Below are 27,759 nucleotides of genomic sequence, written 5' to 3' on the forward strand. Positions count from 1 at the left end.
TTATTTATTGGTTTTCTGGACACTGAACCTGCCAGAATACTACTCGCTCTCTGACACGATGTTGCAGGGGGATATATTCGACTGTCTTTGTAACCTTCAGGACCTGTCAGTCCAACATCCATACCCACTTCACGCCAAGCAATGAACAGAAAGCTTCTGCAGCTTTGTGTAGCTTCAGCTTTGTAAAGCTGAGAGCAACCGCAAAGGAAGGTCATAATTCTTTGAAGGCTGAACATTATAAGCAGCCCCTTTAACACTCTGCCCTGTCCACTTCTCATGTCGGTATTTAATTTAATCTTTTTTTGTGGAATATGCTTTTATTTAACGCTAGCAGGCATAAATCTAGGTGTAAACGCTACAGTCACACAGACCAACAGTGCAATAGTTCATCAGCATCTGCTTATATGAAGAGCAAACTGTAAATATGAGGCATCAACACCGCATTCAGCTCTGCGGGCTGATAGAAAGAGTTGCTATTGCTTCCTGTGTATTCAGCCAAATAGGATTAATTCTTAGAGGATGCATTAGACGGCAAGCATGGATGAGATGATTGACAGTTTATTCATGCAGCAGTCTGAAGTCCATAAACTTGAAATTGTGAAGGGAATACACATTAGTGTAATAATATGCTTGGCTAATAATTATCCCTGAGTAAAGACTTCACAGTGAGCTACATGCACAAACACCTCTCATTTGAATACACAGTTCCTTGAGAAAGTTACCGTGCGTTGCTCTTTATGCAGTAGGATATCTAAAGGAATGCAAGAGACATCGTGTAAAAGTGCTAACTCAAACAGGCCAGTTTTGATGGTAAACACTCAGGTTTAGAGAAATGCAGATGAAAGATCTGTGAGTCAATACAGGAATAATCCAGACGTTTGAGAAAACAGGCGTTTATCTGTCTTGATTAATAGTCGTTTAATGCGGTTCAGCAGAGACACCGACGCGTGCAGATTTGATTGGGATTCATTTTCAATTCCATTATTATTTTTTTGCTTTTAATTCTGTGCTAAAACCTAACAGGCTAATTGTCATTATGTGTGTCCACAGAGACAAAATGTGTTTTCACTGCAGCGCGTGAAAAATAGTTGGGACGCCACCTCCCGTTCATTCATTTATATATTTCCCACTGACTTATGGGACAACACTTGGCACTTAGTGCTTAGCATCCATCCATCCATCCATCCATCCATCCATCCATCCATCCATCCATCCATCCATCCATCGTCTGCATCCTAGACATCAAAAGATTAGTGTGTGCCGCTGATTTGTGTGTGTGTTGTACTGGTTTGAGAGAACTAAGTGACTGTCAAATTACATAAGGGTGTGGGATAAATCTGTTGGCTTTTCTCTGCAGACTTGGCTCTTTTTTTTTTTTTTGATTGTCAGGGTTGGCAAGAGGCCAGCGTGTGTATGCACACAACAACACAAGTCCATTTTACATACCGCGCTTTTTTTTCAGCTCCTTATCTCCTATTTCCTGCCTGTGTTTCAGTCTTTTCCCCTGATTCTCTGTCCTCTATACCAACAAATGCACTAAACCTATAAACGCACATCTACACCCCAGTTTTTTTTTCTAGCAGGTTATATTAGAGATAAAGTGGTAAATCTTATATTGTTCTTTTTGTTGACATAATAGCCTGGGCTTAGTCCTCTTCAGTCACTCTGATTGCACCATTGACTCTACATTAATACGGTAAATATCCTGTAAATTATAAATTATGGTGTCGACAAGCTCTTCCCGATTAAAAGCTGTAGAATCATGCACAGCATCGCTTCAAATTAGCGCCAGGCTGATGTGTGAGATGATAAATAAATCAAGAAGCTTACAGTATGCGCCACATTTGTTTACTGAATTAAAAATAAATGAAAAAAAAAAAAGTCAAGAAGCCGACAAATGTAGAAACATGCATAAGAAACCGATCGCCAGTTAACTTAGAATGAGTGATGGGTTGGAGTCTGTTTTGTTGAGCTGATGAGAAAATCTGAGCTGCAGCAGCTGGCGTCTTTCAGTTTTAGCGTACGGTTGCAGTTTGTGAATTTAAAGATGTTCTTTGTGTTTCTGTTAATATTATTTTTCTTTCCCATTTCCGACATGCCCCCTGTTGAGTATATAAAATGTGCCGCTCACACTGATGCTGACTTCTCAGAGAATTTTCACTCAGACTTTCTTGACTGTCTACTTTGAACCTTCAAACAAACAAACACACGCACAGTAACCCTCACATTTTGTGCTTTCATTTTTTACTTTCTGCTCTCTGAACTTTCCTTCTTCTCATCAATATGCCTTTTGCTTGCCAGCGGAGGTGCTCCAGGCTCTCCGAGCCCTCTTCAGTCCGCAGTTTTAACATTTCACCATCTATTCCTGACCTAATGTACACAAGCACTTCATATCCCAACACCCCAGACGCTGAACTGTAGCTGTGTAACATTTTGAAAATATTAATACTGTAATACATATCATACTCCAAGTTCAAACAACCTAGCTTAGGCTCTTTTTGACCAATTTAAACAGCACTAGTGTGTGTTTTTTAAATTTATTTTGCTTCTATTAACAGAAAAAGTTTATAGTATATGTGAGTATTGTGAGGATTTGCTTTATTTTAGTTTAGTGTAGTAGAAAAGGCATACTTTTTTTTATACATATTTTGTAATGATTATATAAGTGATTATGTCTGAGTCACAGTTTGCAATCCTTTCCTCCAAATTCCTAAAAAATAAAAAAAAAAGACATTTTATCCTTGATCCAAGGTTTGTAAAATACTCTTAAGAAAGATGTTCTTTTTTTTCTTGTTCAGAGGGTTCACATCCGGCCATCAGTGACGCTGCACAACATGCTTTTGAAATCATGTGAATAAACCTCAATTGGCGTTACTTGAGGTTGTGACTTGTTTAACCATTCACAAACCACGGCTTTTCTTTTTTTTTCTTTAACAACATGGACTACAAAGTTCACAGTGTTGCTGCTTTTTTCCCTCCTTTGTCGAGTCAAATTCCCCCAGTGTCAGAGCCAGCGCAGGAATACACTGTGTGAATCTGGTGCACGCAGAAGTAACGAGGGGAAGTTGCGTAAGGGAATAGTGAGAGCTGCTGTGTTGACATGGCCTGGGTCTGTGCCAGCCATCCGTTCTTGTGACCCACTCTGACCTTAGCTCCGGAGCGCTCAGCAGACGAGGGGCTTTACTGCGGCTTGACTTTACTGGTTAAAGAGATGATGTCAGGGCTAGCAGGTAAAAAGGCTCACACGCATAGTTAGTTATGCCGTCCAATCAAAACGAGCGGGCGCATACTGCACCTAGTTTTGCGAGCTTGTGTTTATATAGACACATTCGCTCATGGCACAACACTCACACCCCGGTCCCTTCTCTTTCCCCTCCGCCTGACTCCCCACCACAGCTATGCAAGCAACTTCAGCTCAGTCACCTAATTGATTCCAGATCTCTCTCTCCCCCCATCTCCTCATCCCCTCACTCTCTCAGAGCCTCCTCCTCCTCTTAGCTGTCACTGCTTCCCCCTCCCTCCCCCTCACTCCCTCTCTGAACCTCCTGGGTCTGAGTGCCTTCCATGTGTACACTCGTTTTCTTTTTGTCTGTTTCCTATGAATTTGCATACGCAAACATCATAAAGGTGTTTCTCCTCAGGTCGTATACTATGTTAAAATTTATTTTCACCTGAAGGTTCATGGGAAACAATCAGTATTCAGTGAAATATGATGATAAGCGCACAGCTGACAATTAAAACTTTAACCAGAAGTTGTAAATCTAAACTGTCCAGGGTGGAATAAGGGAAACAGAAGTCATTGTGCCAGCAGTTTAAAGGTTGTAAACAATTTGCAAGCTGTAAAATTCAAAAGCCCACAGTGCTTCCTGTTTACCGCCTTCTGAATCCTGCATTGTTAGTGTGTGTTTTAGAGATCTGGTCCGTTGCGTTGGAGTGACAGGTGTCGGTAACGGGTTTAGGAGAACGGTGTCACTAGATCATGAGAGTGTGTGAGGGATTGAGGGCACAGTATGAAACTGAAATCAGGTGAAAAGGAAATATGTTCCTTTTTTGTGCGTGTGTTGATACAAAATGTAATGTTACATAGTGAGCTGTATGAATGTCTAAGTAGAAACCTGGTGTTGATCTCTAAAGCACCCCAACTGCAAACAAGCAGCAAGCACAGAAACCAAGTTTCTTTTAATTTCAGAAATCCTTGTTGTGTTTGTTACCTCACATCTAAACAACCTCTGCTGGATTTGAAGCTTGTGATCCTACAAGCATATTACATAATAACTTTTAAAAATGTGTAAATCTCACAGTAAAGCACCAATGTGAGTATTACAAGGATAAAAAGAAAGCACCGCACGATGCCGAGCCTTTGTGCCACTAATGTCAGCTGCTGCTTGTTTAACTGATTTCCTCTCATCTTATTCTCGTGTGTCATTCACATCATGTAGCTTACTGAAGACAATGAAAAAAAATAGCACTGCTTTTCAGCCAGTTATCATGGAAATGCACGCAGGATTCCTTTCTACCTAAATTGTACAGCTAATTTTAACACATTTGCACACCTACAACCAGAAAGAGTAGGCCGGAGAAGAGAACTAGCTGCTGTTACATAAGACAGCCACACCATGTCAAACTCATGCAGAGGGAAAAAAATTGACCATGTAAAACAGAAAAGCTGTGGAGGAAGAAAAGGGCCCTTTAATATTTTAATTATCCAAGAATTAGCAATGCTAATTGCTCCCAAGAAAAATTCCAGTATGTCTAAAGGCAAACAAGAGAAGTTTCCAATACTGCAACAGGTTCTTGCTTCGCCTCACCTGTGAGCTGTAGCAGGTTTGGATGCCTCAGATGTGACCTCCTAGTTGACAAATTAAGAACTGTGTTTTCATCTCCAGCTTAAGAAAAAACACACGTTCTGGCAGTGTGGACCAGTGCTGCGTCTCCTTTCATCTACCAGGAGACCTTATGAATGAATGGGGCTCGCGAATGATAGGAATGGCTGGGCTGGCTCCGGACAAGCGGCTGAGGGGGGAGACAGGGAGTGATTTGCGTTTTCACAGATCTGTTTACTCAATAAGGCGCAAGAGGAAAAAGAGGAGAACAGTGATGGACAGTTCTCTTTCTTTGCTTATGACTATACTTAGGGTATAAGCTGCATAAACTCTGGCTCATGCTGCAGCAGTGCCATATCGCCAGCCAGCAAATAGACAGCAAACTACTGTTACTGTACTGGAAAGCGCTGTTAGTAATCCCCTGTGGGCATCTGGCTTCTCCCTGCACACTGTTGTTTTTATTGTTATGATGTCTGTGTGAGTATTAAATAAGAAATATAAAAGATAGAAGTTTGCTGCGTCATATCACAAAATTACACATTATTAGCTGGAATATTCCCCTTTATGTGGAGAGGGGAGAAAAATAAATTGAAGTGGGATAGCGTCATGGGCTAAATGTGCCGATCAATACATGAATAAAAAAGAATTGAACTTTGTGTTTGTGCTGATCTAAAAGATCACTGCAGGCATGTTGAAATGGGCCGCTTTCACAGCCTTTTAATTTTCCTGGGTGACATCTTTAGACCTCATCAAGCGTTAGCGCTTATTCTTGTGTGTGACTGCCAGGCATTGTCGTAAACTGTACTGTGAGCATTTCATGACATCAGCACATTTACATACACGCTGTAGATGTTGTCTGTGTTCAATTACAGCTATATGCAACTCTCAGTATTCTTAGTCTTTTGGTAACCTTATCCTGCTGGAAGCAGCCATCAGAAGACGGGTACGCTGTGGTCGTAAAAGGATCCATGCTTTCATGTTGTTTATACCAAACTCTGACCCTGCTATCTGAATGTCACAGCAAAACTCAAGGCTCGTGAGATTCAGCAATGTTTTTACAATCTTCTATTGTCTAATTTCGAAGAGCCTGTGTGAATTATAGCTTCAGTTTCCTAACATCTGCTTTGACATTCAACACATTGTATGCTTTTCTACATCCCTTGTAGCAAGTGGTTATTGGAGTTACTGTTACCTTCCTATCAGCTTGATGCAGTCTGGTCATTATCCTGTGACCTCTGGCATCAATGCGGCGTTTTTGTCCAAAAGCTGCCACCCACTGGATATTTCCTCTACTTTGGTCCATTCTCTGTAAACTCAAGAGATGGTTGTGTGGGAAAATAAGCAGTTCGGAAATATCCACACCAGCCTGACAGGCTCCAACAAATATTACCTAATTAAAAGTCACTTGAATAATCTTTCTTCCCCATTCTGATGCTCACCTTGACCTTCAGCAGGTAATTTGGACATCATGTCTACATGCCTAAAAGTGCTGTGTTGCTGCCGTGTAACTGGCTGATTAAATATTTGCCTTAATAAGTAGTTAAACCTAATAAAGTTGTACCTAATGAAGTGTCCGCTGAGTGGGTGAAGTTCAGTTAAAGTTCAAATTATTTCTTTTAATAAAAATGTTTAAATAGTTACAAAAAGAGTAGTAAAACAGTTATAAATTTTTACTCTGTGATTAAAAAAAAACCCTCAGTAAATATGGGAACAGTTATAAATGATTTTTTGGGGGGATAATTATGAAAACTGCCTCCATCCCCAACCCGCATTTGTAGATTTGTTATCCTCTTCTGAGATGTGTCGTTATCGTCCTCCTCCCTTTTTCCCTCTGTGCCACGTCTTCTTCTGTTTCACTTTCTCCCCATCTGTGCAGCCTTGTAATGTTTCTTTTCTTTCATATTAATGAAAACACACACTGTGTTGCCATGCATACCCAAGCATTGCAGACTCACACACATAGATGCTTGCACACATACACACAGAGTAAACAGAGACCAACCTCTGCTCAGACATGCAGCGGGCCAGCTAATTAGTAAAGTGGCAGCGGGGTTTGTGTGAAATTGCACACATAAACACACACACACACACACACACACACGCTGCCCAGTGAGAGCTCATAGTGTGCGCACGGCACAGACACCGGTGGACAGCAGAACTGCTGGTGCTATTGATCCAAAACAAGACAGAGAGCAGGAGGGGGAGAAACAACAATGCTTAAGAAAGTCATGTATTAGACCTCACCTTTTGTTTCTTTTCATGAAGTAATTCAGCTGGAGGAAGTCATCTGCCACACTTCTCGTTACATTACTTTTGCATCGTCATGAGACGCATTGTTACATAATTGCCAAGTGACATTTGTGCTAATAATTATGTCTACATATCAGCACAAATCCCTATACTAATAAGGGCGTATCCAGCCTTCTTCACTTTAACCTTCACGTTCTCGGTCCCTTTGCACAATACATTTGAATTATACAGCATATTTCCAAACCTTAGAAAGTTGTAGATTGCTCTGCCATTTTTAGCCCCATCTTTGCCACAGAGTTGCTCACATGTTTTTTTCACAAAGCACGAGGGATCATTAAAGAGCTCAGTATTAACCATAATGTGCTTTACCCACAGTATTTGAAAGATTGCAAACAAAATGTAATGTGATTACAGTAACGTGTTACTTTTTCAAGCGTGGAAAAAGGTCACCGTATGAAAGGCAGCGTGATGTCACCGCCAGACTTCGGATCAATACCGTCTTTGTGTTTATTAGCTCAGAGTTATAGTGAGCGGTCAGTCCCTCTAGTGGTGCCAGGGCAACACAGTCTGAGGAGCTGAAAGAGAAGGCGAGAGAGAGAGCACACAAAGAGAAAAAAGAGGGACTGATGGACAGATGGAGGTGGAAAGCTGGGGTTAGATGCGGAGGGTGGAATGGAGAAAAAGAGAGGGAGAAGTGTTCAGAGTGGTAGTGGCGACCCAGTTCCATCACTGCTTGTTTGTGTTTGACGTGGCGCAGCAGTTAAGAGCATTGTGGCACGAGGATTGAGGGTGGCAAGGCTGCGTGAAATAAACATGCATTTGTGAGGATGTTACTTCACGTTACATGCATGTACACAAAGACTTGCACCCACGCACGCGCTCATAAAGATATTAGTTGAGCAACTGATTGCCTGATTGCCATGATTAACAGCAGCTGCTTTGCTAATTGCGTAATTTTTCCACATGATTTTTATTTTTGACTTTTTCCTCCAGTTTCTCAGATGTTAGAATTTACTCCAATTTTTCATCTCTTATCTCACTAACAAAAGAAGGAATCGCTGTTTGTTTATGTGCTCTTCACTTTTCTACTTCACACTTGGCACGTCTGTTGCTAGGGACCAAATGAACAGTGGTGTTGAGTTTACATTTCTTTAAATGGGCAGTTCTTGTACTTTGGCTATGCTGTTCACGTCGTATGATATCTGCGGGTGAAGTGTTTAGGGAATGTTGTTATATTGGAGCTTACGGTTCGTCATCATTGGAATTTAAGGGTTTAAAAAAGTCAGCCTTGATTCTGGCAAAAATACTTTCTCCTTGTTTCGTCTCACACAGCCTTAGTCTCATCTCCCTCCTTTCACCCTCGGCTGATGGTTGCCCCTCCCTGAGCCTGGTTCTGCTGGAGGTTTCTTCCTGTTAAAATTAGTTTTTCCTTCCACTGTCACTAAGTGCTTGCTCATAGAGGGTCATCTGATTGTTGGGGTTTTCTCTCTATTATTGTAAGGATGCATCGTAATGAAAAATGAAGAGATCCTGAAGCATGCATGATATATCATATCATTAAACATATAATTTTAATTATTGCTGTTTACTTAGGTAGATTGCACACACACTCTTTTTTTGCAGTTGTTTCCCCTCATTTTTCTTTACTGTCTTTCTACTTCGACATAAATTTGAAGTGAGTGTAAGATGTAAATCAATGTGAAAACAGCTTTTAATTGCATCTGCTTCTTTAAAAACTGAGCGCTAATTAGTCAGACCTAGTAAAACAAAAACTGATGAGTCAGTTTAATCTAATGGAGACCGAGGTCGATTGCACCCAGCTCCTTTAAAATCTTTCAGGCGTGATGCAGTTCCCTGTAGCTCGGGATGGGATGAATGATTGATCATGATGCTGTAAAGCTGTATTGTACTTAGCTGTGCATTTAGCGTTGACAGTGTGCTTCTTCATCAGGCCTTCTGTGTTTCTCCTCCAATAAAACAGGCAGTTAAAAATGGAAAGGTAGTGATGGTCATCAGCCGACTGTTGGTGAAATGACAGTTTCATGGTATTTTCTTCATCCCCTTTTTGATATCACTGCTAGTTTATTTCACACTCCATTTTTTCTATATTTACACTAATAGCGTGTGCACGTGCTTGTGTGGATGCCTGACCTTGTTTCCCTGCAACAGTGATTTGTCACACCTCGTGTTGATATGGCGCAGTGAGCTGGCTCTTTGACAACTACACTATAAACGTGAGCGTCCAGTGTGAATCGCGTGTTTTCTGGCATCTAAAACGTACTCTGGCGCTACCGTTGGGATTTGCTACACACGTTCTTCTCTTTTATTAGCTACAAAATTACATGCATTAGGAGAGCGAATGTGGCAATGTTTCCTTTTAGATGGTGGCTCAGTTTGTTGACTTTTGGGTGGAAGTGCTGGAAAATGTGAGGCTGAGGACTCTGTGACATAGTTCTGGAGTAATAGGGGTCAGGAGCGTGTTGTGGAGCTGGTCATGAGGAGAGTAAATGAAGATGGGTTGTACAGGACTGCCAGAGTTTGGGAAGGTAAAAAAATTGTGGGATTTTTAATAGCGGGGGAGAGGGGGGGAGATATAGAGACAGTGAGAGCTAATGAGCTGGATTTTGTGGAGACTTGGCATTCTGCTCATGGTGTTCGCTCTCTCTCTCTCCTCTGTAGAAGAGCTGGCATGAGCGAGCTTCCTGTCTGAGCCCTGAAGCAGGAGTAAATGAGGGGTGGGTGGGTGAAAGGGCGGAAGGGGTGGGGGGGGGGATGCGGGGGCACGGTGGAGGGGTGTTGGAAGCAATAGAACAGAGAAAAGGAGGAGAAGGAGGAGGAGGGGTGAGGGGTGGGAGGGACCAGTGCTGAAATTGAATGCCAGGGCGCCATGCTCTCACCGCCAGCGTTTCCATGGTTACAGGGTAATTCTGGCGAGTAAGGAAATTTCATTCACTCTGGTATGGAGAAGAAGAAGAAGAAGAAGAAAAAATAGGAGGGAAATATCAACAAAGCAACAGAAATGAAGAAAGACAGACACGGCAAAAAAAGAAAGAAAGAAAATCAGGGAGGAGATAAAAAGGAGACAGAGGAGAGAAAGAGGAAACCTCTTCTGGGGTTTGTGCCACCCATCCCCCCGGCGATCTGCCTCTGCTTCTGTCTCTCATTCCTTTTTTTTTCCTTGTGTATTTCTGTGATGCTTGGTTTGTTTGCCACCACCCTATAAGCAAACACAACACCCACCCACAATCCTCCAGTTCTTCCAGCAGCCCTGCAGGTATATGGCAAAGAACAAAGAGAAACACTGTTAACTGGCCGCTGTGTGTGCATTTGACAGTGTGTGTGTGAGAGTGTGTCTCCTTTTTTTTTTTTTTTTGGGAGGAAGGCAGTGGGGGTTGGTGCCAGGGTAGGTTTTGGGTGGGAGCCGGAGTGGGGGGTAAAGAAATCAGGAGGCAGAAGGATTGTTCACAGCATACTGCAGACCAAAGATGCTTAGACAAACTTGACTTAATTTGTCTTCAGACACGTTTTTAAAGGAAAAGTGAATGGAGTTAAAACTCTTTATTCATGTAAAAACCTGAGCAGGGTGAAGCCTGTGTGTCAGCCTGTATAGATACAGGCATGCTCTCACTCTCAGGCTAACAGGGGCTGACAACTGCATGGGGTTTGACTGGGCCGTCGTTGCAGCCAATGTGACAGCTGTACAGCCGAGGAAACTCTCTGTCTTCACACACACACACACACACACACACACACACACACACGCACACACACACGCACACACACACACACACACGGGCATCATCTTGATTTTAAATATGATGTGTAAATTATCTCATCAGCACATGCAGCATGTTTTGACAGAGTTATCCATAAACAAAATTCCATGTGCTGTTTATTATTGTCAAGGTGGCGTGTGCAGATGTCCTACTGTCACAGTAAATGACGTTACTTACTGAGATAACAGTAATGTAATACTTTCTCATTAGAGATGCACCGATTCACGGCTGCCACATCACAATTTTCTTGGCTGATTCCAGTTTTGGATCTTTTTGCAAAGTGTGACCTCCTTTTACTGATTTTTCTTTCTAATGACTATGACTGACAGCATATACAAACCAAATTCTGCTTTTTTCCATGCATACGCCTGTAATGCCTGTAACTGTAAAACTTATTCACTTACACAACTGAATACATTTATATACAGTCAAGTAGTCTGCTACTGGAAAAAGAAATGAACTGAAAATGGGTTGCTGCTCACGCGCCTTTGCTTGAGAGATTTCATCTTACATCAAGCAAATAGAGGTGCAACAGATTTAGATAACAAAACAAGTGTCAAGTGTACATAATTTCTCACTATGTTTATAGCTTCACCAGCTTTGATGCTCATATCGAGGCTCTGGGTAACTTTAATCACTTTGCTTTATTGTACTTTGCCTTTATTAGCTTCTTTATAATGTCCAGATCAATCAGCTGAGGGTGATTTTAAGTGTTTGATTGGGTTTGTTGTTATCAACAGCGAGCAGCTTCCCCACTAACAGCATGTTAGCATGTGGCTCGTAATTGAACATATTACCTCTATATCGTTGATCTATTTGAAGATTAGGGCATTGACTGGTTCTGATAAGGACACAGCAGAGCAAAGCATCTGAAAAAATGGCTATAAATAATAAATAATAATGTACAGGGTAATCATGAGTGAATAGTTTGAAGGCTAAAAGTGTGCGTTGGGGGGGTTTACTGCAGTTTTACACACTTGTTGGCAGTTGCTATTGTAGGTGAGTTGAGATTTGGGTAACACAGCGGTACCAAGATAGAGCTGAGGCAAATGAGCAAAAGATGTGCTAGTTGCAAGCTAGGCCTGTGACCGGTTAGGGATAAGCATGCTGGAAATTGGTGGATGTCGCTCCATGGCTGGTTGCTTGATACAACTACAAATTTTCATTAACAAAAAAGTAAAAAAAGAAAGAAAAAAGAAAAAAAATCTTGACAAATATCTTTGTTTCCTTTTCTTTCAGTTGGTGAGGAGGGCCTGTGGGAGTGTGGGCTTTCCTACGAGTGCAGAACCCTTCTGTTCAAGGCCATACACAACCTGCTGGAAAGGTAAAACCATCAGCGCTTTCTCCAGTCCACCGCGAGAGCTGTAAACAAATGTAAATAAATGGTGTCTAACAACAAGCGTACTGCTGGATAACTCCACTGTGGCACCCATAAGTGTAGCCTGTTGAGGCAAATAATGAGCAGTCCTGTTTAACACAGAGATTTCACCATGCTGGTGTCCACGGAGACCCCGCTTTATGGCGCCTTTGCTTGTTTACGCTGAACCACAGCGAGCTGGTGTAATGCCACCAGAGTTTACACAGAAGGGCTTCACGTCTGACACAGCAGCGTCGCTTCATGCCAGCTCAGCCTTTTACACACATGTAGATTAGATTTTTTTATTACCTTTGCACCCAGCTCAAAGGTGCAACAACAAAGCGATAGGGGTAAAATAATAGTGCAATATGTCCTCAGATTCCCATTTCCTAAATATTTACGCAGCGACTTCTAAATGCAAAATAGGGGTGTATTTCTTCCTGTTTTGGGAATTGAATTGTGAAAGTCACCAAACAAATAAACAAACAAACAAACAAATAAAAAACAACAACTTTAAGTCAAAGTGACAGAGCGCGTTAGTTTTCCTGCATGAGCTTCACCTTAATGGAATTATAAACTGAGTGCTGAATCACTTGCTCAAGTACCCAAAGCTCTCCTTTCTGAGTCAGAGCCATCTGTTAAATGAAGCAGCACATATTTGCTCTCTATTAAGTGAAGCATCAGTGATCATCATAGGGGGCATGCTGAATTAACCTTCCTATTACCTTGAAGCTAACTCCTTAAATAGCTCACTGTTTCAACACTAAAGGTATCAGTTCCACTTTCTCTTTTATATTCTGCAGATCAAGCTGACCTCTGTCTCAGGCTGCCGATATTGTAGATCCGATTTTAATTATGATTATTGTCATCAAAAACTTCAGTTTTTTTCTTTTACAAGCAGTTTTTTTAATTTAAAGGATTGAATAGCATAAAGACAGAAATATAACTTTTGCTAAAGTTAATGAAAAAGTTAAGATGTTACAATAACTCTGTTTTGCTGCTTGTTAAGTTGGCATGAGAATAAGAGCTGTAAGAGACAGAGTGTCACAAGGAAATCGGCCAATCACAGTAAAGACGTTTTGCTGAATAAAGAATCAAAGTGTGACATCAACCACCAGATTTATAGATTTAAATTTATATCCCGACTCTCAAATGGATGGATGCTATTTTATTGTTATTTATTACCATAAATGATCCTCATACCCTTGATCTACTGGAAGATGAATGTATTGGTTGGCTCCAATAAAGACAACGCAGTGGGCAGAATCAGAAAATATGATCATAAATAAAATGCAATAGCGACACTTTGTACAGCGTAATCATAAGTGATTAGTTTGCCAGATGATTAAAAAAAGCTAAAAGTGTGTTTGGGGGGTTTTTCCTGCTGTTTTTCTCCTGCGCAGTTTTTGGCAGTCGCTGTTGCAGGTAAATTGAGATATTGGTAACACAGCGGTGTCAAGATAGAGTTAAGGGAAATGAGAGAAAAATATCAACTCCCCACATTTACAGGAAAAAAAGGCAAGGCCTCATTTTACATTTTACATTTTAGCATGCAGTTGTATGCGATGGCGATGACGTGACAACACAATTCAGTCAAGAAATAGTTTGGCAAAATGCATTTACAAACAACAACATACACACCCCAGCCAGTTTATGTTTCATCCAGATTGATTAATAAATCTAGGAAGAGAAAAGAGACATACATACCCTACAGTCATTATAGTAATCTGTTCCTTATGAATATTATTGTAAAACTCAGAAATAGCTTATATGTAATGGAAAGGCACGATCAGATGACAAAATGTATTAATCAGAATGCACCAAAGATGGTACAGCTGGAGACTGAAAGTTTTGGATAGCTGAGTCTGGGTGAGTGAGGTGGACTTCTTGAAATCACTGTAATTCCTTGACCCAGGTCAGAGATTTCAGCGGGGGATTCACTGGCACCTGCACACAGAGACGAGTCAAAAACTTCTAAAAGGGCTGGTTGCACAGCCAAACAGGGAGCGTGATGACTGAACTGAACTTTGACGTGATCATATTTTGTTCAGATGAAAGAAGTGGCTTTGGCAAACCATGTGCAAAAGTGCAAATCACGTTGGTGAAACAGATTAGCAGAAAATTACTCTTCCTTCCCCTGTGCACTTGCAAACTACATATCAGCATTACTAGTAATAAGTAAAATAGTAGACAGTTCTGAGAAGCAAAGAGCCAAAGTAAAATGGCTCAAGACAGGAAGATTAGAAAGCTAATACAATTTTTTTTGGCTAATTATAACTTTTTTAAAAATAATTGTAACTGTGAAACTATTCGGCTGAAAATGATTAAAATTGCACGCTATCATGCAGCTGCCTTAAAGTTCATTCTGAACATCACTTTTACAAACTCAAAAACTCTTTCAGCTTTACAACAATATTTTTTGTTACTTGATGCTTTGATTGAAGCGCACAATGCTATTCAGATGTTGCAGTTAATCAATCGCTTGCTTGCTGATGATGATGAGAGAAAACTGACGGCTCTCTTACTCTCCTTGGGGTTTCCTTCCTCTCTTGCTCATCGCTGCAGATGTTTGACGGATAAGGGGTTCGTGAGGATTGGAAAATGGTTCTTCAAGCCGCACGAGCTGGAGGAGAAGTCTTTAGGCAACACGTAAGTCGAACACTTGGCACAAAAGTGCATGCACACGTCTCATTTGGTTACTTTTAATAGGATTTCTTCTTCTTTATTCCTCTTTCATGTATGTTTGACTCTGAGAAATGCATGTTTGCAAAGCGTGACACAGCTTGGCTGTGCGAATAGCTGTGTCACACTTTGTAGTGTCGTCTGTCCTTGATGTTTCAGCAGCTGGCCCGTGGTGTGAGACTATTAAAAACTAGAGCAGTGTTGGAAGGTGAGAGCATAGCTGAGTTCTCACAGCTCCCCCCCTCTCTCTCTCCCAGGGTGAGGGAAGGGTTGTGGATCACACTGTGTAGGCAGTGTGGGAGACAGTCACTGAGACTGAAACAGAGTAAAAAGAGGGGTGGGTGTGATGACAGTAGTTCAACTTGTTGCTGCAGCCATTACACTTGCCTCACACAGCTCGGTCGGCCCACTTCAGCTTTTCCTGCTGGTGAGGAGGCACCATTCTTTACATTTCTAACATAGCAGAGCTCAAACGCTGAGTGGATAAGTAAGTGGCTTTGTCAAACAGCTCCTTTTGGAAATCTGCTTTATATTGCGTAGCTGCAGCAAACACACACATGAGCACACACACGCACAAATCATGCATGCGTTTATATAATATATTTGGACATTGTTAAGTTGTAAATTGCATTGTCATTCAAACGTAGCGCAAAGGAACAAATGCACAGGAAACTCTTCCTGTAGAAAGTTGCTGACACGAGTGCACTCTGCTGTGATGTGCTGAGGCAAACTTGGGTTTAGCTGTTTAGAGCAGGTGGAAGCCTCTCAGCGAGGCATGCCGCGTGACATCTCGAGGAGTGTGTGTCACTTGTACTGCATATATCGGTGAAACACTGTGAGAAAGCTTGACATCTTTGTACCAAAAAGCACTCCTGGTAGAACGTACTGTATGTATCGGTGATAAAGTAATGGAGGAATCAGATATAATTCAGAATGCGGATGTTTTGATTTTTTCGCTGAATGATTTTATGAAGATGGAGAGAATGTGAATGCTTGTGACACTGCCATCAGACTCCTGAATGAGACTGCTGAGTATTACCGTGACTGTTGCTATCTGCTGCTCCACTGATTTATACAGATGTGTTTGCACACTTGCACAAAGTTGAGGTACAACTCAGTTTTTCAAGCGCAGGTCTTTTGAACTCTTTTTGTTGTTTGCACATGTATGACTTCCACTTTCTTTTCCAAAGTTTCTTATTATTATTCTTATTTTTATTTTCATTAGAATTTTTAGAATTTTTTTTCTGTGAAGGGAAAGATCGGCGAAATACAATTTTCCCAGTGTAGGTTGCTGTGTATATTTCCACTGTGCATATGAAGATAAAACCTCTTAACTTCTATAACAAGCTCTAATATTTTTAAAAATGCTTATAAATAACATATTAGAATGAGCACTGAAGCTGGTCTGGGGGCTTGTGTTGGCTCAGTAGTAGTTTCTGGCGCAGCTTCTGAGGTGCATGGAGGAGGGGGAAGACTCTAAAGTAGCAGTAACTTTTATAGGAACTGAGGGACAATGAACTAAAGGAGAATTGAAAACAAAAACTATAAATGAAATAGAAATATAAACGTTAAGTCAGGGATGCCAAACTCTTTGTACATCATGTGCACATAAAGCTCTCTTTGATCTCACATGTGCCAGAGCGCTGAAATCCCCCATTTCTGTCAGTGTAAAGAAGTTTATTGACACATTTAATCCCTGAGATGCATTAATATAAGAAAAGAAGTGCAATTTCAATAATGCTTTCTATGTGATAAATAAAATCTGCTGTAATTAATAATAGAAGTCTGTTTGGACTTAAATTGTAAGAAATAAATGTGTAAAATTACAGAAAACGTTCTGGTAGCTGATTGGCCTGTTTAATTATAAAACAGAAAGATTTTGCTAACTGACCGAACTTTCAGCTGGAAAAACAAAACAAAAAACCAAAAAGGAAAAAAAAAAAACAGCAACATTTTCGTCATTCAATTGTTTCTTTATTGGTTAATCATTTTAATGAAGTATGAATGGCCATGCTTGAGCTCCACGAGCATATAACTTGGCTCTATCGTACTACCAGATACTTTGATACTGTGTAGCAAACCTTTTGCTGCCTCTGGTTCAAATGTTTGGAAGTAGTACAGGTTTGTTTCCGAGGGGATGTTTGCTTTCCAAGGGCCTGTTTAACTTCTCCCAGTGGGGTAATGCATTCAGGGCAGAAGAGTCCAGCTATAAAGGCATGCAGCTTCGGCAATAGATTCTTAACATTTTCTTCTTCCTCTTTTTTTGAGGTCATGTGTTATACTGGTGATGTATTATGGCTTGCTGTAAACAAGAAAACCCCCAACAAATGTTATTATCCTCCAGTCCAGTCAGGGCCTTTGATGTGTGACTTTGTAATAATTTGAAACATCTGGTAACAGCTGTTTTTTACAAATGCTATACGTTAGCGTTTGTTCTGGTAAAAGGGCGTCTACAAAGTAATGATGTGGTAAATTTTTAAAAAATGGATTTTTTTCAGGGACAGTTCATGTGAGTGGATTTCAGTATAATTCATATATACTGTGCAAAAGTTTTGATCTTGGAAAATGTGAAAAGACCTGTTGCCGCTGATTTTTAATCCATTTCTCGTGTAATTTGGTAAACGCCAGCCTTTTCTTCCTGTTTCCCTTCCTTAAGAGTGGCTTCTTGACAGACACCCTTTCATTGAGATCATCTCTGATGAGGCTTAAGTGAACAGTAGATGGATCAACTGAAGGGTCAGGTGCATTTCTCAAGTACCGTGTCAGGTCTTTGCTGGATTTTTATTCCTGTTTCCTAAGAACATGACTTTCAGATTCTGTTCATCTGCCGCAGACACTTTTTCAGTCCAGCTGTTTCCTCTTTTATCCTTCACATTTCCAGTTTCCACAAATTTTTTAAGAATACACTCCACACCATGCCAAGATTTGCATAATTTTCAGCGAGTTGCTCTTTGGGATTCAGTGAATCCCATTTGTATTTTTCTATACATTTGTATAGAAAAATACAAATGTACTATTAAAATACAAATAATACAAAAGATACAATTCAAAATTGCTTATGTGTAGACACTCTTCAACACTATATTGTATTTCTGTACCAGCGTTCTGTACCAGGCAAACTTGGCATTAAAACGTAATTCTGATTCTGACTCCGTTCTTGAGTTAGGTGTTTGTTTTATGCTTAAATGATTCATGAGTCAAAGACTGACGAGCAAACAACACAAACAAAACACATTCCTCTAAAAATGGTCGTGTACAAGAACTGAAGCGATAATGAGTCAAATGAGTGTCCAAAGAAGGCATGGAGAGCACTTTACAAACTTACAGGAAAGTGGCTCCTTGGACGCAGAATATAAATAAATCACGGTTTGTGCAAGACTTTTGCATATTAATGTAAGATGCCCAATTTTAGCAAAACTATAAGTTTATCTCTGTAGACCCCATGATGGCACCATAAAACCGCACAATATACAAATGACGTACAAGTATACAACAAATCAACAACCCATGCAAACAGTACATCTTAGTAAGTAGAGCTAGCAGTGATCACATATCTCGTTATTGGAGATAAATTAAATTATATGTGGGCAGTAGGGCGGTGTGAAGACGCTGTTACGTGTGTCCTACTGTAAGTGGACATAGACACACATTCGGCGTTTGAACATGTGCCGTACTTTTTGTGTATTTGCGTGTGTGTGTGACTTTTGCACATCATGTAATTCCTCTTGAGTTCGACAGCTCTGTTTGAATATGTTGTCAGCTGCTACGCCCCCCTGCTATGCCAATCCTGACTTGTTCTTTCTGTGAATTATTACAAGTCCTGCGAGGGACGACAGAGACGGAGATGGAGAGAAATGTACTTGAACGCTCACACAAACAAATACAAGTGTTTTATAGATGTCTGTACATTTTGTGCCTGCACTTGCCACATATCTCCACAGCTCACTTCCAGCACACAGCCTCCCCCCTCCCTCATTCTCCACACACACAGAAACCATCCCTTGTTCCCACAATTGCACTGTTGCCCCACACTTGACAGTGTGAGTCCTAAAAACCCCTGCAGATCTCTGGCCATCAGTGTTTTCGTGCCATGAGGGGGACATTGCTCAGTTAGGCGTACAGTGACCTCCCGCCTCAGCTGTGTTACCACCTCCTTTGTCTCCTCTTCACTTCCACTCTGTGCCTTTTTATCCCCAACAGGGGGCGCTTTGGTGCTAATATCAATGGCATGCTGCCTCTTCATGCCAACTCCTGCGCCTTGGCGCTGCTGCCTTTGTCAGGCTTATCTGGTGTTTATCTCGTACGTGTCCCTGGGGCACAGCGGGAATCGGCGCATCCAGGAGAACATTCCCAAACCCACTCCTCCCACCCACCCCCACTCCCACCAACACCACCACCAACAACAACACAAACGTCAACCCCTCCTTTCTTAACCCAACACTCCTGCTCTCTTTGTGTCTGAATGAGAGGAAAGCACTCTGGGTTGGTAACGCATTGCATCAGACGCTGAGGGGAGAGAGTTACAGGGGAGAGCATGAGAGGAGAAGCGTGAGAGGGAGGAAGAGTGGGGTGGAGGCTCAGTGTGTGTGGTGGGGCTCAGTGAAAGTAGGGGGTCATAAATTAATCATTACTATAGACGGCTGAATGGTTGTATTAGAGTCTGTCTCTCTCATTAGTTCAGTCAATTCTATGCATGTCAAGTGCAGTACACAGTATGCTTGTTAATATTGGTGCTTTAATTTCACTAATGGTTATATACTCATGCATAAATAATGTGGTTATTTTAGTGTAGCATGGCTATAAAACAGACACAAGCTGCATCACCTACCTAAATATGTATATTTTTAAATCTCAGAAATTCTTACCTGACCTGACAGAACAAGCTTTTTAAAACACACTGCAGGTCCTCCCCTCTTCCTCTCCTCTCCTCTCCTCTCCTCTCCTCTCCTCTCCTCTCCTCTCCTCTCCTCTCCTCTCCTCTCCTCTCCTTGGGGATAAGTGACATTGAGATATGAGCCATCTCCTAGGCAACAGACATCTGGTGTTAGGCCACACCACAAGGTCACAGAATCTCCAGAAATAAAAACATAACATAAAGAAATGAAAGGAGAAAAAAGATCTCCCCCCCCCAACCCCCCCGTCATCTCTTATCCTTCACATTCTGAAAATTCTCCATGTACCTTTGCTACATCTCAGTTTTAACCTGTGAAATAATTTACCAGTATGCACAGTTCAGATGCCACGGTTAACTGCATGAGCAGGAGAGGAGCGAGGCTGGAATTGGGTTTTATGGAGTCCTAGCTTAAAAATAAATAAATTCAGTCACATTCATTCACAAACAACACAAACAAGTTAGTAAAAACCCCCAAAAACAAATATAAACAATCTGATGACCTAATTTATTTTCATTGTAAGTATGCAACCACCCCCTCCCTCACTGCAACAGACACAGTAACACATTCTTTATCCTCATTATTGTGTGGAGAGTAATACTAATGTGAAAGTGGGGGAAAGGATCAGCTTTGAATTTTTTGCACATATACATTCTTTGTTTTTTGAGCTATTAGAAAAAAAAGGTTTAAAAAAACTGATCATATATGTAAAACTGCAACTGGGAAGAAGTCTGCATCCCAGATGTGGGATCATTTCAGGCGAATTAGCTGCTTAAATTAAATCACTGTATTCTAATTTGTTTATATCGGCTCTTTAAAGTTTAGCTGCTGGGAGTTTTCGGTACTTTTTCCCTTCATACTTATTTCATCCAATAATTTGCTGTCGATTTTTCTCATTTCTGCGCGGGCGAGCACAAAAAAGTGAATGAATGGCAAAATTTGATAGTATCATTTCCAGAATTAAGTGTGGTATTAAGTTGTAAAGTTAATCATTTTGGATTATTGAGAGGTTTGTATTTTCTCCTTGCTGAACACGCACGTTTTCCACGTGCGTGTTCAGCCTCCCTATGGACAAAATGCAGAGAACATGCGATGCGCAATAACCCAGATTTCTTATATTACCAGGTGAGAAACCACAGAAAGCATGCGAGAGAGTTCAAGAAGGAGGAGAGAAAAAAACATACAGATCAATAGAGAGGATGGTGATACATCAGAGCAACAACCTAAAACCAGACCCCTTCCCTCTGTTTTTAATTAGATCATAGATATGAAGTAAAAGCCTGTTTTGGCTCACACTGAAGTTTTTTTAGCCACTTGGTAATGATTGGATTGAGCGTTTGCAGAGATTCTGTAAAAAAAAACAACCCAAACAATCAATCAATCTTTGTGCTTTTTTTTTGTCTACACCACACCTTTTCATTTGAGGACTGTTTGAACACAAAGATTGTGATAGCAACACTAGCTAAGGCCACTCACCAGGGGCCGCTGAATAATACATCAAACTTACCGCATGTGCCCCTATGTTACTTTTAATAGTGGTGTTGTACATGCAGCAGCATACGCCTGAGTCTGTTATGCGTTATGCATGGTAGGTGGCTTGTTTAGATTTGTTTGCCGTAATTTCAGCAATTCAGCAGTGAAAGGACTTTCGGAGCGTGTGTGTACACGCTCCTAACAAGAGCTCACAGGAGTGCAAACATCCTCCACAGTGGCCTGTGTGCACCAGAGGAATGTGTACACTCGTGCAACTGTGTGGGAAAGGTTAGACTGTGAGAAGGAACAGGGTAACCGTTAGTTTAACTCTCAGTTTTGCTGGTAACAGACAAAACAGTATGAGTGCAGATTAATCCCTCTAGATTTCAGAGAATCTTAAGAAAAATACTGATATGTGTGTTTTGTGCATGTAACTACAATTGATTATATCTAAACATAATTATCACATCATGGGCTTTGCATCTAAGAGTGGAAACAGGAGCCTTTTGTGCCTTGCGCATTGTGATTGTAATGCTTAATGCTTTGTATCTCCTTTAATCTAATCTTGCTTTATCTTTGTGTCTCCTGGGTTAGACATGAGAGCAGCCCAACAACCGAGATAAACATTATTATTTTGTGTGCATGTGATTATATGCACAGATGTGTGTGTGTGTCTGTGTCAAGTCCATGATGCATGTCAGACATTAACCAGCTTCCCTGCTGGCTGGCTGGCTGGTACTGTTGTGATCGGGTAAAAAGACACACGTTGTCACACGAGCCAAAACACAATCCCTTCAAACACGCGTGCAGCATTTAGACCGTGTGTTGTCGTTGTTGCATTAGCTGTGCTTGCATTTAATGCCACTTTCTGCATGCATAAGGCATTTGCATGTTTGCACATACATAATACATTCGCTTCAACTACATTTATACCGTTACCTCTTATTGTGGGCACATAACATGCACATGAAACCGCACAAACAGTGTGCGGTGTGTCTCTTTGTGTTGTCTGACTCTACATTTCCTGATTGATTTCACCATAAAAGTATGCTCAGTAGCCACCCATTAAAACTCTGATCTCATCGATATGTGTGCAGCAATTGCAGAGTGTGGCGCTGAATTATTCACTTCTTCCTCTTTCTCTCACACACTTGTTTTGCTCTCACTCCTCATTTTAACTCCATCTTTCTTTTCCTTGTCTTCCTAATTTCCTCTCCATCCTTCCGTCCCCCACCCCCCCTTTTGTCTCAATTTTACCCATGCACGGCTTTAATTCGCTCTCTCCATCTTCTTCTCCTTCTGTCTTCCCTTTTCTTCCCCCTCACGCTCCCGCTTCTTTCTTCTCATCCCACTCTCAGCCTTCCCTTTCTCACTCTCTCTGTCTCCTCTCTCTATCTCTCCTCCTGTACTGTCAGCCCTTAGGCAAGTCTCAACCATCACTCCTCTTCATTTATTAATACCTGTACTCATACAGCCCAGCACAGAGAGCTGCCTCGCATCTCTGTCTCCCATTCTCTTGCACACACATGCCTGCCGACTGCACAAATGCCCCAGAGGATGCAAGGAGCCCAGTGCGTCCACACACACTCACAGTCGCTTACTGTGCAGGAAAATGCCCTTTGTAAAAGGACAGGGAGCATCAATCTCCCAGCTGCGTCAGCCCTACAGCTTGATGCTCTTTCTGTAGTTCTGCTTTTCCCTGACTTGCATATGATCGCATATTTATTGCCGTTACGAGAGTTCCTTTGTTGCAATTGTTGCGCACTAGTTATTGGCTTCATTGATTGCTTTATCGGTCGGCATGTTTTGCACAAGCAAATATTTCCTCGTCTCCCTGCAACGTTTTCACTTTTTTCGAGTGCACTTACTCGGCTGCCCCATTGTGAACAAGTCAGTATCAGTGCACAGTAAATTGAGCTGAGATATCAGAAGGATCCAGCCCTTAATTATGCTGGATCAATGTCTGAGTTACAGACAGATAGTTAAAGAGAGATATTTCTCTATAGTGATTCCCTGCGATTAGGTCTCGGCTGTCTATAAGAGTCCTTAAGGGAGTCATATTTTTGTGTATATATAAATAATGATATAAAATAAATTACAAGCATAAGAGGGCAATAAACAGCCTTCAACAGCCTTATTTTATTTGTGCAGGACTGTGTACAGTTAACCAATCAAGAGTCAACCAGCCAATCAGACAGTTGATGGACCATAAAATATTTAAATAAATAAATAAATAAATAAAAACTTACTAATCCAACCAAGTGCTGAAACTATGTGAAAGAGTGAACACATTCAGAATCAAAGCATGTAAGAGTGGAGACACTAAAGATCCCTCAGTGATAATTGTAGTTGTTTGCGTATGTGCATGAGCGGTATTCATGACTTGCAGCTGTTTGCCTGAACTTCCCCATGCAGCTATATATAGCTCTTCATATGGTGGGATGATGCAGTGAGGACAAGGTTGGAGGACAGTGACATTGAAATCATTTTGAGTCATGTCTTGCAGAGATATGAATTGCAGAGATGATGAACTGTGTGTGTCTGTCTGTCTGTGCGTGCGTGCATGAGGGAGACAGTGGGGCAGCGCCTGTAGGTGTGGAGGCGACATGCGCCTGTGCGCCTGTTTGTCGCAGCCCAGTGCATGCATATGCATGTGCTTCAGCTCTGCTCTTCTCCTGTGATTGTGCAGACCTGTGTTCAAACCACCTGCTGTTAGGAGGGTATGTGTGTTTTTTTCTCCAGGAGCATCAGGAATGTTTATGAAGCGGAAAAAAAATTGGCCTGCTCTGTCTTAGGGTGCATTCAGCGCCATCTGGAGGCCATCTCCCTAGACTGCGTTTTAAGCTCTGCCCAAATGAGTGACTGTGGAGCTGGCCATTTTATTGAATTTGATGATCCATTACGACTCAAATGGAGGTCAAGCTCCCTCGGGGCAGAAGGGATATTGCATAGGCAGCAGGGTAATCGCAAGAAGATTACAGTACCTGCTGACTTTATTGTCAGTCTGATATCTATAAACCAAGGTAGCAAGGAAGTTTAAAGATTAAAAATATACATCAGTGAAGCTGTCGAGGTACTTGAGATGATGTCCAGCCCGCCCACTGGTACATAGATTGTAATAAGGCCCCAGCAATTATCCTCTGTGATTAAAAAAAAAAGAAAAATATGATGAACTATGCCCAGGCTGTGTAATAAAGAGAGCGCTGCATAATGTAAACATGTAGTCACCACAATCACTCATAAGCAAATGAGGATTTATACCTGCAATAAGGAGCATATCTGGTAACTGATGAAGATGATCAATGAAGGTGGAGCTCAGTGAGGCTTTTACCAAGATCCATTCTGAGGCTGCTCTCTAAATTGCTATTTGCAGAAATGCTCTCATTTGTTATTCTGTGGCCTAAAAGGCAGGCAACTTCATGTTTTACTTTTTAAACATTTTTTCTACAAGATCCAATCTTTGGGTTTATTCAGTCTCAAGTAACGTAATGATGTAATTGAATTTAAAATTAATTGCTTTACACTGAAATTTTTTACATGTAATTAAAATGGACCGTGTGAACTGTGTTGTTATTTGTTCAGGCTGTGTACCTTTGCTCGCTCTCATGTCTCTGTGGTCAGCACACTTCACACACACGTACTCACACGCAGTGAGCGCGCTGCCACATTTCTACGCTGTTTACGCTCATCCCTGATTCCATCATCTGAATCTTCACTGTCGTCTCTCCTCAGCGAACACCTGTCGTGTTCCTTCTCCTTCTTCCTCCATGGAGAGAGCAACGTGTGCACAAGTGTGGAGATTGCCCAGCACCAGCCTGCGTACCACATCACAGAACACCACATCCGTCTCGCGCAGACCTCCATCACACCAGTACAGGGTAACACCACAAACCCGATGTTTTGGTTTTTTTCTTCTAGTGCTTATGCATGTAAAACAAAGCAATCCTCATGTTCGATATATGTCCAACAGAGGTGTGATTATTATTATGTAAAAATGGAAGTCTCTTAATTTCCTTAATGGAAAATGAGATGACAGTGCCTGTCAAGTCAGCAACAGGTAGAGAGGAAGCATTTGAATCTTTTACACTTGAACACTTTTGCTTTCACTTTCACTTTCAAGAAACCACAGTTAAGTGAAATAAAAGTGATCGCTGTTGGTAGCCCATAGAGTTGTTTCTGAATAAACAATTGTGCCCATGCTGTTTATAATAATGAAACATCACTCAGACCAGCAGTGTGGTTCAGTCATGTGTTTTTAGTATTACCGCACAGTTGTAATAACAAAGACACATGACTGCTTATTGCTTGGATGAATGAGCAAAATCTGTTATAATAATAATAGTTATTTTTGGTCTTGTGAGTGTGACACTAGTTTGTGCATTGTACAAATCAGTATGTAATTAGAATAGAATAGATTAGCCCTTTCTTGTCAGTGGTCCAACTGTGCTGGAATAAAATATAAACATATATATCCTATATACAAAAACAAGAAACAGGCACACAATAGAAGAAAGAATTGGTCTGAATAGAGCGGCCTGAGTGATGGGGGCTACTCAGACCATGGCTTTGTTAACAGTGTTTGTTAACAGTCCAAATGGTGGAAGGGTTGGGGTGTTAGGGTTAGAGTCTGGAGGTGTGGGACCTGATTGACCTGAGGCGCCGATCTGAGGGCAGCAGGTCAAACAGGTGGTGAGTGGGGTTTATGCTATCACCTGTGATGGCCCTGGTTTTCCTGAGAGAGGAGGATCTGGCGAAGGCCTCCAGGGGGGACAGAGGACAGCCAGTGATCTTTTTGGGCTGTGTTAATCACTGTATGAGCACCCTTCATTGTTGTAGCCCCTGTGTACCAAAACACCCAGGCAGCAGGAGTGCACGCTCTCCACTGAGGAGTGGTAGAAGACCAGCAGCAGCTTCTGGTCAGGCTTATTCTTCCTCAGGACACTGAAGAAGTGCAGCTATCGCTGGGCCTTATTCAGCAGGTTGTTGGTGTCAGCAGAGATGTGGGTGCCCAGAAACCTGAAGGTGGAGACAGATTCCTGTTCTCCCTTTATAATCAGATTGGAGTGGACCTGTCTGTGCCTCCTGAAGTCGATTATGAGTTCTTTGTTTTTAAGGACGTTCAGCTTCGGACTAATTGAAGCCGGCTGGTTAGGAAGCTGTAGTCCACAAAGAGTATCCTCATGTAGCTCTTCCTGTTCTCCAGATGGCTCGGCGCTCTGTGAAGGGTGATGGTGATGGCATCCTCCATGGACCAATTTGCTCTGTAAGCAAACTAGTGGGGGTTGAGGACAGGGGGTAGACAGTCTCTGATGTGCTGAGACATTATCTGCTCTAAACACTTCATGACTACAGACGTAAAGGCTATAGGTCTGTAGTCATTGAGGCTGTCTATACTAGTTCTTTGGGGATAGGAATGATAGTGGAGGCCTTCAGACAGGTGGGAACAGTGGCACCAGTCGGGGAGAGGTTAAATAGCCTAGTGAGGATCCCGTTGGTTACAAAGTATTTTACATACTGTACTTTCAGATTGCTTCGTTAAAAGTAATATCTTATATTTTAGGTGCTTCTTCTTGTGTGTTATATGTATAAAAATGTAACGTTGAGATTCGCTAGTGTAAAAAGTCCAATTCCACCAGTGGTAGAAGTATAAATAGCACAAACCAAGAGTAAGTATTTCAGCATTGCAGTTATCACCAAAGGTTTGCTGTGCAAAGAAAATAAAAATCAATGCAGAAAAAAAAATAAAATGGTTCAGAGCTACTGATGTGTGAACTTTGTTTCTTTCTCTACATTATTAATTTATCTATGCAGTGATCCTGAGTCCGTACGGTCTGAGCGGCACTCTTACAGGTCAGGCGTATAAGATGAGTGATCCAGCAGTGCGGAAGCTGATGGAGGAGTGGAGTTACTTCTACCCCATGGTACTTCAGCAGAAAGAGGGAGGCGGAGAGAAGGAAAAAGAGGAAACAAGCCAGGCCTACGATCGCAACAGTCATGTGGCGGTGGAGGTCGTTGTAGGTATGGAAAAGCAATGGTGGTAAAAAAAGACATTGGATATAAAATGGTATGCAAATCAATTCAGTACAGTTTTATTCATATAACACCAAATCACAACAACACTAACCTCAAGGTGCTTTTTATTGTAAGGCTAAGATGCTACAATAATATAGAGAAAAACCCCCAATTTAGATGACCCCCTGTGAGCAAGCACTTGGCAACAGTGGGAAGGAAAAACTCCCTTTTAACAGGAAGAAACCTCCAGCAGAACCAGGCTTAGGGAGGGGCAGCCATCTGCTCTGACTGTCTGGGGGGTGAGGTGAGGGAGACAGGCCTGCTGAGGGTGTGAAAGAGAGCCAAAAAATAATAATAACTAATGATTAAATGCAGAGTGGTGTATAAACAGAGAGTCAAAGAGGTGAGTGAAGAAGAAACACTGAGTGCATTATGGGAACCCCCAGCACACAGGGCCTATTGCAGCATAACTAAGGGAGGATTCAGGGTCACCT

At 41.6% G+C, this 27,759-nt stretch overlaps 1 protein-coding gene across 1 annotated transcript in view; it reads left to right on the forward strand.

Moving 5' to 3' along the window:
* LOC146514251 (mediator of RNA polymerase II transcription subunit 13-like) overlaps window positions 1-27,759 on the forward strand; it is an 88,164-nt gene that overhangs the window by 44,431 nt on the left and 15,974 nt on the right. The window contains 4 exon segments of the mRNA XM_085165844.1: window positions 12,089-12,173; window positions 14,772-14,855; window positions 24,986-25,131; window positions 27,065-27,271. Of these exon segments, the coding sequence (XP_085021970.1) occupies window positions 12,089-12,173; window positions 14,772-14,855; window positions 24,986-25,131; window positions 27,065-27,271 (522 nt within the window).

Source organism: Neolamprologus multifasciatus, chromosome 7 (genome assembly GCF_963576455.1).
Source record: "Neolamprologus multifasciatus chromosome 7, fNeoMul1.2, whole genome shotgun sequence".
Lineage (NCBI taxonomy): Eukaryota > Metazoa > Chordata > Actinopteri > Cichliformes > Cichlidae > Neolamprologus > Neolamprologus multifasciatus.